Source organism: Salmo trutta, chromosome 40, assembly GCF_901001165.1.
Source record: "Salmo trutta chromosome 40, fSalTru1.1, whole genome shotgun sequence".
NCBI lineage: Eukaryota > Metazoa > Chordata > Actinopteri > Salmoniformes > Salmonidae > Salmo > Salmo trutta.
This window is the reverse complement of record NC_042996.1, coordinates 7153704-7169385: the sequence shown is the minus strand read 5'-3', so window position 1 is coordinate 7169385 and position 15682 is coordinate 7153704. Positions and strand designations below refer to the sequence as shown.

Below are 15682 nucleotides of genomic sequence, written 5' to 3'. Positions count from 1 at the left end.
ATACAGTAGAAAAATAAGTCTATATACAATGTGAGCAAATGAGGTGAGATAAGGGAGGTAAAGGCAAAAAGGCCATGGTGGCAAAGTAAATACATTATAGAAGTAAAACACTGGAATGGTAGATTTGTAGTAGAAGAAAGGGGGGACTTTACCTAGCAGGGTCTTGTAGATGACCTGGAGCCAGTGGATTTGGCGACGAGTATGAAGCGAGGGCCAGCCAACGAGAGCGTACAGGTCGCAGTGGTGGGTAGTATATGGGGCTTTGGTGACAAAACGGATGGCACTGTGATAGACTGCATCCAGTTTGTTGAGTAGGGTATTGGAGGCTATTTTGTAAATGACATCGCCGAAGTCGAGGATCGGTAGGATGGTCAGTTTTACGAGGTATGTTTGGCAGCATGAGTGAAGGATGCTTTGTTGCTAAATAGGAAGCCAATTCTAGATTTAACTTTGGATTGGAGATGTTTGATGTGAGTCTGGAAGGATGGTTTGGGATGAGTTGGACTGCAGAGTGAAGGAAAAGTAGCCAGCAAGTGCTCAGCATATGTGGGAACTCATTCACTTTTGGAAACCATTCCAGGTGAAGCTGGTTGAGAGAATGCCAAGAGTGTGCAAAGTTGTCATCAAGGCAAAGTGTGGCTATAAAATATATTTTGATTTGTTTAACACTTACTACATGATTCCATGTGTTATTTCATAGTTTTGATGTCTTCACTATTATTCTACAACATAGAAAATAGTCAAAATAATGAGAATGAGTAGGTGTGTTCTAACTTTTGACTGGTACTGTATATTGGTCTGTGGTTGCATACGAAACGGTGCACTTTCCCCTATACAGTGCACTACTGTTGACCAGAGCGAGTTGGGCCCTGATCAAAAGTAGTGCACTAAATAGGGGAATAGGGTGTCATTTGGGATGTATACTGTGTCTCCTCAATCCTAGGGACTAGTGTTGACTTAGCAACAGTGGAGGTGTAGGGGAGAGGAGGAAGATATGAAGCATCTGTAAGTATGAGGTCTCTGTGTGAATTACTCAGGGTCTCCTGCTGTGTGTGTGTGTGTGTGTGTGTGTGTGTGTGTGTGTAAGGATGAGCCTCTTCACACATCCCACCTCTACTTGGATCATGGCACTATGACAGATTGTCTCACAGCAACTCATGCTGAATCTGTGAGGTCCCGCTGATTCTCTGAGTGTACCTATGTGCATACCTGCGCGTGTCTGCATGTTTGTGTATGTGTGTGTGTATATATATGTGTGTGTGTGTGTGTGTGTGTGTGCCAGACTGTGTGATGTATAGCTGTGCGTCGTGGGCTGTCTCCCAGGTGTAAGACAGGCTGTGTGAGGTATTACCGGGCAGAGAACAGAGGAGTGATGGGGGTCAGTGTGATATTACACCCTCACTCAGAGAGCTGCCCCAAAACAACTTATCACTCTCTGACACACACACACACACACACACACACACACACACACACACACACACACACTCCTATCCTGGTGTCTCAGAGGCTTAAGGAAGCATTGGAACAGCTCCCAGAGGGTCACACACCATGCTGCTTTTAATTACACAACCTGATAATACCTGTCATATGAACCAGACAGAGATAGACAGAGACAGACACACAGAGACAGAGAGGTAGAGGTAGAGGTAGAGATGGCATGGAAAAGGACTAGAGATGGAGACAGAGAAAAGGAGAGTGCATGAAGAGAGAGTGAGAGAAAAATGGGTAAATAATGAGAGAGGAGGCCATGGAAAGGGACCAGAGATGGAGAGAGAGGAGAATAGAAAGAGAGAGAGATAGATAATCTCCTTTAAATATAGCAAGACAGAGATAGTGTTGTGGTGGGAAGTTACTCCAGGAAGCCATAAGGAGGAGACAGATAGGGGTTGACAGACATCAGGGAGACTAGCTTTATTGAATCATCATCACAGCACTACTGATCCCATCGGCACCACTTCTACTGAACACACACGTCTGTAACGATAAGTTCTGCTCACTGTTGGCTGCTTCCTCAAGTTAGTTTTCACACAGCGTGATACAAAATCAACATTTGGAAAGACATGGTCTTCTTCAGGCAGACAAGGCTACAGTACAAACTAGGCCTTAAATCAATCAAAACCCCAAATTGTCAGAGCAGAAGGAAGCAAGTTTTCTTCTAGGACAACCTTGTACGTGGCTTGATTCATGCGTCCTTCAAAGACAAATTTCACAGTGGGTGCGAGACACTGTGGCTCGTAGGCCTCTCCAGGTCTCACACCCACTGTGAAATTTAGTGGAGGATCGGTGATGATCTGGGGGTGCTTCAGCAAGGCTGGAATCTGGCAGATTTGTCTTTGTGAAGGACACGTGAATCAAGCCACGTACAAGGTTGTCCTGGAAAAAACGTGCTTCCTTCTGCTCTGACAATGTTCCCCAACTCTGAGGATTGGTTTTTCCAGCAGGACAATGCTCCATGCCACACAGCCAGGTCAATCAAGGTGTGGATGGAGGACCACCAGATCAAGACCCTGTCATGGCCAGCCCAATCTCCAGACCTGAACCCCATTGAAAACCTCTGGAATGTGATCAAGAGGAAGATGGATGGTCATAAGCCATCAAACAAAGCAGAGCTGCTTGAATTGTTGCGCCATAAAGTCACCCAACATCAATGTGAAAGACTGGTGGAGAGCATGCCAACACGGATGAAAGCTGTGATTGAAAATCAGGGTTATTCCACCAAATATTGATTTCTCAACTCTTCATAAGTTAAAACATTAGTATTGTGTTGTTTAAAAATGAATATGAACTTATTTTCTTTGCATTATTCGAGGTCTGACAACACTGCATCTTTTTTGTTATTTTGACCAGTTGTCATTTTCTGCAAATAAATGCTCTAAATGACAATATTTTTATTTGGAATTTGGGAGAAATGTTGTCAGTAGTTTATAGAATAAAACTAAAATGTTCATTTTACCCAACCACATATCTATAAATAGTAAAACCAGAGAAACTGATCATTTTGCAGTGGTCTCTTATTTGTTCCAGTGCTATATATTTTGTAATAATTTCCAGCTGAAATCTGGACACAGGTTGGATTGAATAAGGCCCACTGTTAATACATACAGATGCAATTAGTCAGTTTTATTTATTCTGTCCCCACGTCGCCCCAGGCTAAATTTGCCATCGTTTAACTATGAATACACAGCTGCCACGGCAATTATTATGACTGACAGCTCACCTCTCACCCACGATAAATCAATCAAGGCTCATTACAAGGGATTTGCCTCTTCAGCGCAGACAGGCATAATAATCAATCACTGCTCGTTACATCCACACATGCTCAGATCCATCAAGTCAGGAGAAAGAAAGAAGGGAAGTGTGGAAAGAGGAAGTGATAGAGTGATGAAGAGGTATTCTGTCCTTCTAACACTCTGGATAACAGCGAGTGTCATCAGGAGGTAATGACGGAATTAGTAGTTAAGTTCTCCATCAGTATCCATGGAGTTGACTCATTAAGTCTAGTAGTTAAGTTCTCCATCAGTATCCATGGAGTTGACTCATTAAGTCTAGTAGTTAAGTTCTCCATCAGTATCCATGGAGTTGACTCATTAAGTCTAGTAGTTAAGTTCTCCATCAGTATCCATGGAGTTGACTCATTAAGTCTAGTAGTTAAGTTCTCCATCAGTATCCATGGAGTTGACTCATTAAGTCTAGTAGTTAAGTTCTCCATCAGTATCCATGGAGTTGACTCATTAGGTCTAGTAGTTAAGTTCTCCATCAGTATCCATGGAGTTGACTCATTAAGTCTAGTAGTTAAGTTCTCCATCAGTATCCATGGAGTTGACTCATTAAGTCTAGTAGTTAAGTTCTCCATCAGTATCCATGGAGTTGACTCATTAAGTCTAGTAGTTACGTTCTCCATCAGTATCCATGGAGTTGACTCATTAAGTCTAGTAGTTAAGTTCTCCATCAGTATCCATGGAGTTGACTCATTAAGTCTAGTAGTTACGTTCTCCATCAGTATCCATGGAGTTGACTCATTAAGTCTAGTAGTTACGTTCTCCATCAGTATCCATGGAGTTGACTCATCAACATATTGACTGATCACAATGGGCTTAGTGACCTTGGGCTCTCATCAATAGAAACTAGAATCTTCCCAATGAAGACAACAAAACAAAAGGCTAGCTAACAACTGTGAGAGAAGGAAGTTTGAAATGAACATGCAGTCAATTTATTTTGTGTTTCTTGGATACGTGGCAACCAGTTTGATTCAAACAGACACTTGAATATCACATAAAAATAGCCAAGCATGAGAGTTAATGTGTTGAGAGACATTAGAAGAAAAACATCCATTACATTGATCCAATGTAGGTTAAAATCACTGGTTTAATATGCTTAATACATTTACTAGAGGATTTTGGAATTCAAAGCGGAGGAGACAAGTGAGATAAGGAATGCTGCTGTTGAATTTTCCTGAAATCACTCAGGCAAGAAACTCCCTCTCTCTCCTCTCACACCCACGCACGCCTGCCCGCCTACCACGCCCATCCACGTATGCTAAATGTAATGCCCCCAAGCTTTCTTACACCACAGTAGGTTTATAGTACTCCCAAAGCAATAGTCACAGTGAGAGTGTGAGTGATATTTCACATCTCATCCTCCTCCCAACTTGATTGGATTGCGGAGTGTGTGTCTGTTACTCCTCTCTGATTACCTCCAGTTTTACAGAAGGAGGGATCACCTGGGGGTCAGCCTCAGCCGGGCTCTGATTGGCTTTTTAACCAGGCAGTGATGATGTAATCCCCGGGGGACAAGGGCTCTGGTCGATAGTGCTTTAAACCTCTGTTTGTTCCCATTAGTGTGTGTGTGTGCACATCTATTTGTCTTTACATGTTTGTGTGTGTGTGTGTGTGTGTGTGTGTGTGTGTGTGTGTGTGTGTGTGTGTGTGTGTGTGTGTGTGTGTGTGTGTGTGTGCGCACGTTTGTCTTTACATGTTTGTGTGTGTGTCTCGGTAAAAGTGTGTGTGTCTCTCTCCGTGTGTGTGTTTCCTACCTTAATGTATCCTCCTGTAGACAGCAGCACAGTGTTGTCTGGGGAGAAGTGCAGGTCGGTCACCCAGCCTCCGTGCAGAGAGTCCATGGCGTCCTTGTTGTCACGGGAACAGATCTTTAGCAGAGTACCATCCTTCACGTTCCACAGCTGAGACACGGGACACACGAGACAAACGAATGAAAAATGAGAGAATTGAACCTAGTAGTTATAAATGGTGGGGTGTATGTCAGCTATGGACTTATTATCAACCTGGTATCTTAAGAAGCTTTTGACTAGACGGCCATAAAATATCTAACCCCAACCTTAACCAGAACTACAAACCAAAATAACAACAAATATCTCATGTACTGTTCGGGCTACTTTAGTACTTTCTAACATGGCCATCTAGTGACTACCAACCTTATAGGCATACAGTAGTCTACAGTTAGGTGTGCAATAATCCAGTCCTTGAATGCTACAGTATCTTGTGCTTTTCAACTTTACCTTTCAATCAATGACTACTTTCACTGATTAATAAAGCACCATAGAGACATAAAACAACCCTCCATTTTAATACTGGAGTTATGCAACTAACAACCATGAGCCATACTGTTCTGTCTATATAGGACACAGAACATGCTATATTTAACACCTTGCATGATTCACTGAGAATGACTCAAGTGTTTCCATAGAAACAAGAGGGGCATATATTCTACTCTATGTACTATAATTCAATCTTGTGGTTTAAGTCTCCTTCTGTTTGGTGCCTAATGAACACAACCCTGGATGATTGACATGTCATGACATGATTTTAAAGTGACAGTTCACTCCAAAATAAAAGTTTGTCAGTTGTTTTCGAACCTGGGAAGTGGCATGAGATGTGGACTCATCGACATTAGATCACTTTTCAGGTTCGAAAACTTTGGAGTGTGCTCCAAATGTACTAGTCAGACAGTCAGTCAGGAATAGTTTGTGGAAAGCAGCTGGTAGAGGAACAATGTGATTGTAGAGGAACAGACAGGTCCCTCTGTCACGCTCTCATTTTTTCAGTCCCTAGTCTGTCCCTCTTTCACTCTCCGTTCTTCTCTTTAATTGTTCTTATTTTCCATCATCCCCTCTTGCCCACTCTCATTTCTTCTCTTACCCCACTTTCTCTCTCTCCCTTCATTTCCATCATCCCTTCTCCCTCGCTCTTTAGTTCTCTATCTCTCCTTCTCTAGGATCTATGCAGATGCCAAAGCCTTAGGGATTCAATCTGACTAACTGTCTTCTACTTCCTCCCCTCTGCCTTCTTTCCTTCCTCTTCATCCCCCCTGTACACCTGTTCCACATCCTCCTCTCCATCTCTTTAGAGGTGCAGCACTTCTCTCTATTTTTCTATTGCTCCTTCCTTCACTCATGTGCTCACTCCTTCACTTACCCCTCCCTAACCCTCAACTTCCCTCCTCCTAATGCTCCTTCACTCACTCCTTCCTTCACTCATGTGCTCACTCCTTCACTCCTCAACTTCCCTCCTTCTAATGCTCCTTCATTCAATCCTTCCTTCCTTCCCTCCCCCCTCCCTCCCTCCCTCCCTCCCTCCTCCCTCTTTACTCACTCACCCCCCCTTCCATCCCTCTATCCCTACCCACCCGTATCTCTCCGTTGTCGTCGCCGGTTGCTAGGCGCCGGCCGTCCCAAGAGAAGCGGCAGCTGCGGACACAGTCCTGGTGGCCGTTCAACAGGCGCACGCACTCCCACGATGCACTGCTCCACACCTGAGGGCCGATGAGAGGAGAAACTGGAGGTCAGAGGTTACAAAAGTTTGTCGAAAATAAAATACTTTTTTTTCAAATATGTTTTGAACATGCCATGGCAATTTTGGTTAGGCCACTTCTATATGCAGAGTGCCTTGGTTAATTCAATTGAATAAATGTCCTTTTTCCCTGAAAGCCTAACTGTCTATTGTTTCTCTATGCTGCTAGTTCGGTAGACCACTCAACTTAAAGAACGGAACAAGCGCTCAGTGATAATGAAGCCTGGCATCAATTAAAGCCTTCCGGCTGCTTCTTTGATAGATGATACTGCCCATACCATAATGCTATTTTTACATTGTATTAACCCATCCACCACCACCCCTCTTCGGAGGATATATATATATATTTTATTTTTTTTACAGCTTTTCTGCTACATATACATACATGGTACTTTTATATAAAGCAGTCACATAACAATAATACATTTCCTAACAACGTATTATTACCAATCCCACCCCTCAGCCACTCTCAGCCCATCCCACCTATCACCATAGACCATCCTCGTTTGGTTTCCATCCACCAGATATTTTTCAATTGTGCTGTGATGTTTTACATCCTTTTTTTAACCTTTGTAAATCGTAAAGTATCCACAGATTGTGAACTAAAGATAAACTTTTCCTACTAGTATTATATTATTTAATGACTGACTATGGCTTTCCAAATTGCCCAACATTGCTATTTGCAAGGTTAATGTTGTGATTTTTTAACCATTCCTAAACCTGTGACCAGAAACAAGCTACATAGGCGAAATACCAGAATGAATGATCTAGTGATTCTGTCTCTTCACAGCAAAATCTACAGAGCTGAGATTGTTGTATGCCCCATATATATAGCATTCTGTCGGTGGCAAGAATTTATATAATCATTTAAATTGAAAAACTCTAAGTGTTGTTTTTTGTACCAGTTCATAAACCATGTGCCATGGAATCGGTACATCAAAAATCTCTTCCCATTTATTTTGCAATCTGTATGGCGCAGCTGTCAACATTTTTGTCCTCAAATGAAAACGGGTATATTTTTCTATTTACGCCAATTCCTTTCAGCCAATTTGTATCTTTAATATATGGCAGGCAAACAAGTTCCCTACCTTCTCCCTTTTCCACTTGCCTCCTCCATTGTGGTAGTGCTGCAATCAGTTGGTTGTAAATTAGGATTGACCAGATATGCAGCTATCAAAAATATATGGAAATATGTGACATAACTCCTCCATTTCTAGTCATAATATCATTCATAAATATAATACCATTAAAAAATAATAATCCATAAAGAATGTTTTTTTAATTAATCAGTATATTTGAGTTTAACCATAACATTTGTTCTATCTTTTCTGGAGGATAAAACTGAAATTGTAACCAGCTTTGTATGGCTTGTTTAAGAAAGGGCGATACTTTAAACAAAATTTCATTTTCAATTAGTCGGAAATGAGAAGTTGTAATCTGTATAAAGGCCAAAAGGACATTTTTGAACAAAGGATGAGCCTTAATAATCTACTGGAGAACCATTTTGGGTTTAAGTATAACTTATGCATGAGTGAAGCTTTTAGTGAGAGGTTTAAATATTTCATATTTAATCATTTTAGCCCCCCAAACTCATATTTATTATATAAATAGGCACATTTAAATTTTGTCTGGCTTAGCATTCCAAATAAAATAAAATATAAATTTGCTCATATGATTTAAAAAACGAGTCGTTTGGAGTAGGCAGTGCCATTAGTAAGTAAACTGTGATAGGACCAAAGTGTTAATCAATGTGATTTTTCCATAAATAGACAAGTATTTACCTCTCCATGGTTGCAGAATCGTATCTATTTTTGCTAACTTTCTATTGAAATTGATTGTGGTAATTTAATTTATATATTTTGAGATGTGAATACGAAGTATGTCTACGTCACCATCCGCCCATTTTATTGGATTATTTTACAAGGTAGTGTAAACCCATTTTAATTTAATCCCATCAGTATGTAAAGTACATCTAATTGATGGGCTCTGACTTCTAAATTTAAAATATCCTTGTTCATGGTACTGAGGGAGAGAGGGGAATGCAGAACATGTTATTGTTTGACATCAGGTATCCCATGGAAAGGAGAAGGGCCACAGTCTGGTTTCAGTTGTTGGGTTGTAATTTGAAATACTTGCTACACCAGAAGTGAATGGTTATCTGTAGAAGGAATGTGTATGGTGGGGTCAATTAAGGTTGGATATGAGCCAGGGGCTTGGACTGTTACTGAGTAAGGGAAAGGCAATCACATGGTTGTGGTCACTGATAAGGGTGGAGAGCTGTGGATTAGTGAGGAATCGGGGCCGAGGTCAGGTCACATTAAGGGAGAAGGAACAGTTTATTACCCACATCACTTACCTTCCTACCTACCGTTAAATATGTAATGTATAGAGAAAGGGAGACCACCTAAAGTGATATATATATACATATATATATATATATATATATATATATATATATATATACACAAAACACTAGTGCTGGTGGAAACATGTTTTTGTCTGTTCAGCTGTCTGACCCATTGGGTGAATAAACTTGGTTTGAGCTTTTCCTAGCTGTCCGTTAGTTTTACTCTGTTTATTTAGAACCTAACATAATAAAGAATACTCTGTTTATTACAAGAACACAATGTTCTTAGTCAATTGTCTCTGTCTTTCTGTCTCGCTCTCCCTCTTTCGCTCTCTCTTTCATGCTTGATGGAGAGAACATCACATGGTAGATGATTAAAAAAGTTAATTTGGCACGTCTCGTAGTCATCTGAAGGTCAATAAACAGAGGGAGGAAGGGAGAGAGAAAGGAACAGAGAGAGAGAGATGAGTGGAACAAAAACCTTCAGTCTTTTATTCTATCTGACAAAGACGATCAGACTCAGGGTTCGGCTTTGACCTATGATAGCAGACAGAAAAAGACAGTGGGTGTATGTGTGCATACAGTGGCTTGCGAAAGTATTCACCCCCCTTGGCATTTTTCCTATTTTGTTGCCTTACAACCTGGAATTAAAATAGATTTTTGGGGGGTTTGTATCATTTGATTTACACAGCATGCCTTCTACTGTGAAGATGCAAACAATTTTTTCTTGTGAAACAAAACAAGAATACAAAAAAACTGAAAACTTGAGCGTGCATAACTATTCACCCCCCAAAGTCAATAGTTTGTAGAGCCACCTTTTGCAGCAATTACAGATGCAAGTATTTTGGGGTGTCTCCATAAGCTTGGCACATCTAGCCATTGGGATATTTGCCCATTCTTCAAGGCAAAACTGCTCCAGCTCCTTCAAGTTGGATGGGTTCCGCTAGTGTACAGCAATCTTTAAGTCATACCACAGATTCTCAATTGGATTGAGATCTGGGCTTTGACTAGGCCATTCCAAGATAATTAAATGTTTCTCCTTAAACCACTCAAGTGTTGCTTTAGCAGTATGCTTAGGGTCATTGTCCTGCTGCAAGGTGAACCTCCGTCCCAGTCTCAAATCTCTGGAAGACTGAAACAGGTTTTCCTCAAGGATTTCCCTGTATTTAGCGCCATCCACCATTCCTTCAATTCTGACCAGTTTCCCAGTCCTTGCCGATGAAAAACATCCCCACAGCATGATGCAAACATCACCATGGTGTTCTCGGGGTGATGGGAGGTGTTGGGGTTGCGCCAGACATAGCGTTTTTCCTTGATGGCCAAAAAGCTCAATTTTAGTCTCATCTGACCAGAGTACCTTCTTCCATATGCTTGGGGAGTATCCTACATGCCTTTTGGCGAACACCAAACATGTTTGCTTATTTTTTTCTGGACACTCTTCCGTAAAGCCCAGCCCTGTGGAGTGTACGGCTTAAAGTGGTCCTATGGACAGATACTCCAATCTCCGCTGTGGAGCTTTGCAGCTCCTTCAGGGTTCCTGGTCCGAGAGTTTTGGTGGGTGGCCCTCTCTTGGCACGTTTGTTGTCGTGCCATATTCTTTAAAAAAAAAGTATAATGATTTAACTTTTTATTGACAGGGAGCAGTATTCGGATATTCAGATGAATGACGTGTCCAAATTAAACTGCCTGCTACTCGGGGCCAGAAGGTAGGATATGCATATTATTAGTAGATTTGGATAGAATACACTCTGAAGTTTCTAAAACTGTTTGAATGATGTCTGTGAGTATAACAGAACTCATATGGCAGGCAAAAACCTGAGAAAAAATACAACCAGGAAGTGGTTTGTAGTTTTTTCAACTGATTGCCTTTCCAAACTACAGTTTCTGTGGGGTCATTTTGCACTTCCTAAGGCTTCCACTAGATGTCAACAGTCTTTAGAACCTTGTTTCATGCCTCTACTGTTACTGGGCAGAGAATAAGAGCTGTCTCAAGCCTGGGACCAGTGAGTTGTTTACTGCGCACTCACGCAGGCGCACTCACGTAGGCGCGCCCCTCCTTCTTTTTCCTCTGTAATGAATACGCTATTGTCCGATTGGAATATTATAGAAGATTTATGTTAAAAAGACCCTAAGGATTGATTGTAAACATCGTTTTACATGTTTCTACGAACGGTAATGGAACTATTTGACTTTTCGTCTCGGGTTTCGCGCTCGCGCATTATGCCTTTGGATTAGTGATCTGAACGCACGAACAAAACGGAGGTATTTGGACATAAATATGGAGTTTATCGAACAAAACTAACATTTCTTGTGGAAGTGGGAGTCCTGGGAGTGCATTCCGACGAAGATCAGCAAAGGTAAGTGAAGATTTATAATTCTATTTCTGAGTTTAGTTGACTCCAGAACTTGGCGGGTAACTGTATAGCTTGCTTTGATGGCTGAGCTCTGTACTCAGAATATTGAACAATGTGCTTTCGCCGTAAAGCTATTTTGAAATCTGACACAGCGGTTGTATTAAGGAGAACTGTCTCTATAATTCTTTCAATAACTGTTGTAAATTTTATCAACGTTTGTGATGAGTATTTTTGTAAATTGATGTGCTCATTCACCGGAGGTTTTGGGAGGCAAAACATTTCTGAACATTACGCGCCAATGTAAAATGGGGTTTATGGATATAAATATGAACTTTATCGAACAAAAAATACATGTATTGTGTAACATTGAGTCCTGGGAGTGTCATCTGATGAAGATCATCAAAGGTTAGTGATTCATTTTAGCTGTATTTCTGGTTTTTGTGACGCCTCTCCTTGCCTTGTTTAGGCGCTGTCCTAACATAATCTAATGTTATGTTTTCGCCGTAAAGCCTTTTTGAAATTGGACAGTGTGGTTGGATTAACGAGAAGATTATCTTTAAAATGGGATATAATAGTTGTATGTTTGAGAAATTTGAATTATGAGATTTTTGTTGTTTTGAATTTGCCGCCCTGCTATTTCACTGGCTGTTGGCAGTGTGTCCCGCGGGTGGGACGCTAGCGTTCCACATGTCCCAGAGAGGTTAATGGTGCTCTGTGGGACGTTCAAAGTTTCAGATATTTTTTTATAACCCAACCCTGATCTGTACTTCTCCACAACTTTGTCCCTGACCTGTTAGGAGAGCTCCTTGGTCTTCATAGTGCTGCTTGCTTGGTGGTGCGCCTTGCTTAGTGGTGTTGCAGACTCTGGGGCCTTTCAGAACAGGTATATATATATATATATATACACACACACACCTGTTCTGAAAGGCCCCAGAGTCTGCAACACCACTAAGCAAGGCGCACCACCAAGCAAGCAGCACTATGAAGCAGCACTATATATATATATATACACTGAGATCATGTGACACTTAAATAAAGTCCACCTGTGTGCAATCTAACTAATTATGTGACTTCTGGAGGTAATTGGTTGCACCAGATCTTATTTAGGGGCTTCATAGCAAAGGAGTGAACACATATGCACGCACCACTTTTCCTTATTTTTTTAAATAAAACCCCCCCCCTTTTTTTTTTTTTTTAAAGTAAGTCATTTTTTAAATTTCACTTCACCAATTTGGACTATTTTGTGTATGTCCATTACATGAAATCCAAATAAAAATCCATTTAAATTACAGGTTGTAATGCAACAAAATAGGAAAAACGCCAAGGGGGTGAATACTTTTGCAAGGCACTGTATGTGTGTGTGAGAGACAGCGCGCCTGCGTGTGTATGTGTGTGTGTGTGTATGCGTTTGTGGATGGCGGAACCATGGCCAGCCCTTCAGACTACTTTTCCACATCATTACCAGAGTGTCTAGGTCCAAAGCACTAATGAAAGCATGCTGGTCTGGTGAACAGAAATAAACAGTGTGGTTAATGGGAACACCAGCTCTGAACCATTACAACACACACACAATCCTCCAATGCCAATTTGGATGCTGACCTAATAGCCATTTCCAGTGAGTGACCAACTCAATGATCCTGTGACTGACAGACAGAGGGGGAAACAAGGATAGAAAATAGAAGAAAGAGAGAACAATACAAACTGATGGAGAGAACGAGGAAGGATGATCAAGGGCAAAAACACAGTAAGGTGACAGAGTGAAAACCTAGTCAGAGGAGAGATCCCACAGTGATCAGAGGAGTCAGAGGTCAGAGGAGATGCCACACCCACAGTGTCAATCAAAGTCAACCGCAGAGCAGCAGCCTGCTCTCTCTCACAAACACGCACACACACAGGTAATGCTAGGTAGGAGGAGAGGAGAGGGCAGCGGTACGGTCTGTAGGTTGCAGTCAGACTTAATGACCGCTGGAGGGGCAGGGAGGCGAGTGGGCGGCTTGACCGCTGGAGGGGCAGGGAGGCGAGTGGGCGGCTTGACCGCTGGAGGGGCAGGGAGGCGAGTGGGCGGCTTGACCGCTGGAGGGGCAGGGAGGCGAGTGGGTGGCTTGACCACTGGAGGGGCAGGGAGGCGAGTGGGCGGCTTGACCGCTGGAGGGGCAGGGAGGCGAGTGAGTGGCTTGACCGCTGGCTAAGTTAGTGACCGCAGTAACCATCTGCTTCATGTCCACCTCAAGCTACCAATGACCTTTAGTTGACCGCATAATAATGTACACTATACACACGGTTCTGAAGGGATTGTGATATAGACAACATGTCTGTCTCACACTGATCTAAGGATTTAGGCTGGGTTCTGTCGCATACTGATGACACGTGTGTGTGTGTTACCTTGGCAGTCTTGTCAGCGGAGGTGGTGGCGAAGAGCTGTCCGTCAGGTGACACATCACAGGCTAGCACCGCCCCCTGGTGACACACTAGGTCCTGCAGCCGTTCACCACTAGACATGTCCCACACCTGGGGGAGGGAGCGAGAGGGGGAGATGCTTTCTGTGTCACCTCCCTCTAGTAAATATCCTTTAGTTCATGTAAGTGCACGCTGATCGTAACGTGTTGCTTTTAACAGGTTTTGCATGCATGTGTGTGTGTTTCTAAGTCTTACTGTCCGTCTGGTACTTCATACGTGTGCTTGTATTACCTTGATTGTGCCGTCAAAGGACCAGCTGAGGAGATGTGTCTCTGAGGAGGGTGAGGTGGTGAGCAGAGAGAAGCATCTGACCTGCTCCTTGTGGCCCTCCAGAACCACACACTCACCTGTCCTCCACCTCCACACCTACAGGGGGGGAGAGAGAGAGAGACACAGAGAGAGAGAAAGCGAGAGCGAGAGAAAGTGCGAGAGAGAGCAAGAGAGCAATCACCTTCTGGTACTGGAGTGGGTAAAAGTTGCACCTCAACCAGGGATTTAGCACAATCAGAGTTATTGAGGGTAAGCTGATCCTGGATCTGTGCCCAGAGTGGGAGTATTTAGCTGCTAGGAGTGAATGGGCACTGGGCAGAATATTGGCCTCTATGCAAATATCTCAGACAATGATTGACACATCAAACTCTTACCAATGTTGGGTTTGTGAATGTACCATTCACCACTCCAGAAGTCAGCGGTCAGAGTCACAGCTATGTTTACTGTATAGAGCTATTCACATTCCCTGTAGGTCAACATTTCCTCAAAGTGAATCTATCCACCAAATACTCCCTTTTCAGTGAAGCTACTCAAACATTATTCATATAAAACAGGAGATGGTCCATGTACAGTAAGGGAATACACAGGAGATGGTATGTGGACAGTAAGGGAATACACAGGAGATGGTATGTGGACAGTAAGGGAATACACAGGAGATGGTCCATGGACAGTAAGGGAATACACAGGAGATGGTCCATGGACAGTAAGGGAATACACAGGAGATGGTCCATGTACAGTAAGGGAATACACAGGAGATGGTCCGTGGACAGTAAGGGAATACAGAGTAAGATAAATACAAAGTGAGGCTGTGCTGTTCTGATTTGCAGCAAGGTGGTGCTCTGGATAGTGTGTGTACTTCTGATAGGCAGATAGGTCTAGCAGTGGACAGGCTGTCCTAAAAACAGAGGAGAGGAGATGAGAGAAACAGAGGAGATGAAAGGATATGTTCAGTGAGGTGGAACAGTAGAAGAGAGCTGTTAAGGGTGACAGAGCGGAACAGTCTGAAAACATCACACACACACACGGACAGACGCACACAGGGAGGGAAATAACAAACCACAGAAGAGAAGAAGAAGAGAAGAAAGAAGGATGAGGAAGGAAGAGAAGGGCCCCACCCGCATGGTGGTGTCCTCAGAGGAGGTGATGAGTGTGTGTCCCTCCGGGGTGAACTGGCAGTGGAGAACTGTCCTGGTGTGACCCTGAAGAGTGGCTAGAGAGGTCCCCGACGGCACCTCCAACACCTGGGGAGAGAGAGGGAGGAAGGAGAAGGGAGAGATGATTCCATTTCAATCCTTTATTACTGTGTCAAAAGAGCAAAAACAATCTATTAAAAGCATGAGTTGACACACATCCCAAGAAGTTGGAGAGGTGTTGACTAACAGAATAGTAAACTTAGAAAAAATAAAATAAGATAGTCACACATTATATTTTGCTCCCAAAAGTGT

General features: G+C 42.6%; 1 protein-coding gene across 1 annotated transcript in view; it reads right to left on the bottom strand.

The window, feature by feature from the left end:
• The window catches only part of LOC115180292 (apoptotic protease-activating factor 1), a 77298-nt gene that overhangs the window by 32077 nt on the left and 29539 nt on the right, over positions 1-15682 (bottom strand). Inside the window, exons 22-26 of the mRNA XM_029742264.1 lie at positions 15353-15478; positions 14199-14333; positions 13893-14018; positions 6646-6771; positions 5036-5182 (exon numbers count right to left, since the gene is read on the bottom strand). Coding sequence (XP_029598124.1) covers positions 5036-5182; positions 6646-6771; positions 13893-14018; positions 14199-14333; positions 15353-15478 — 660 coding nt within the window. The remainder of the gene's footprint in view (positions 1-5035; positions 5183-6645; positions 6772-13892; positions 14019-14198; positions 14334-15352; positions 15479-15682) is intronic.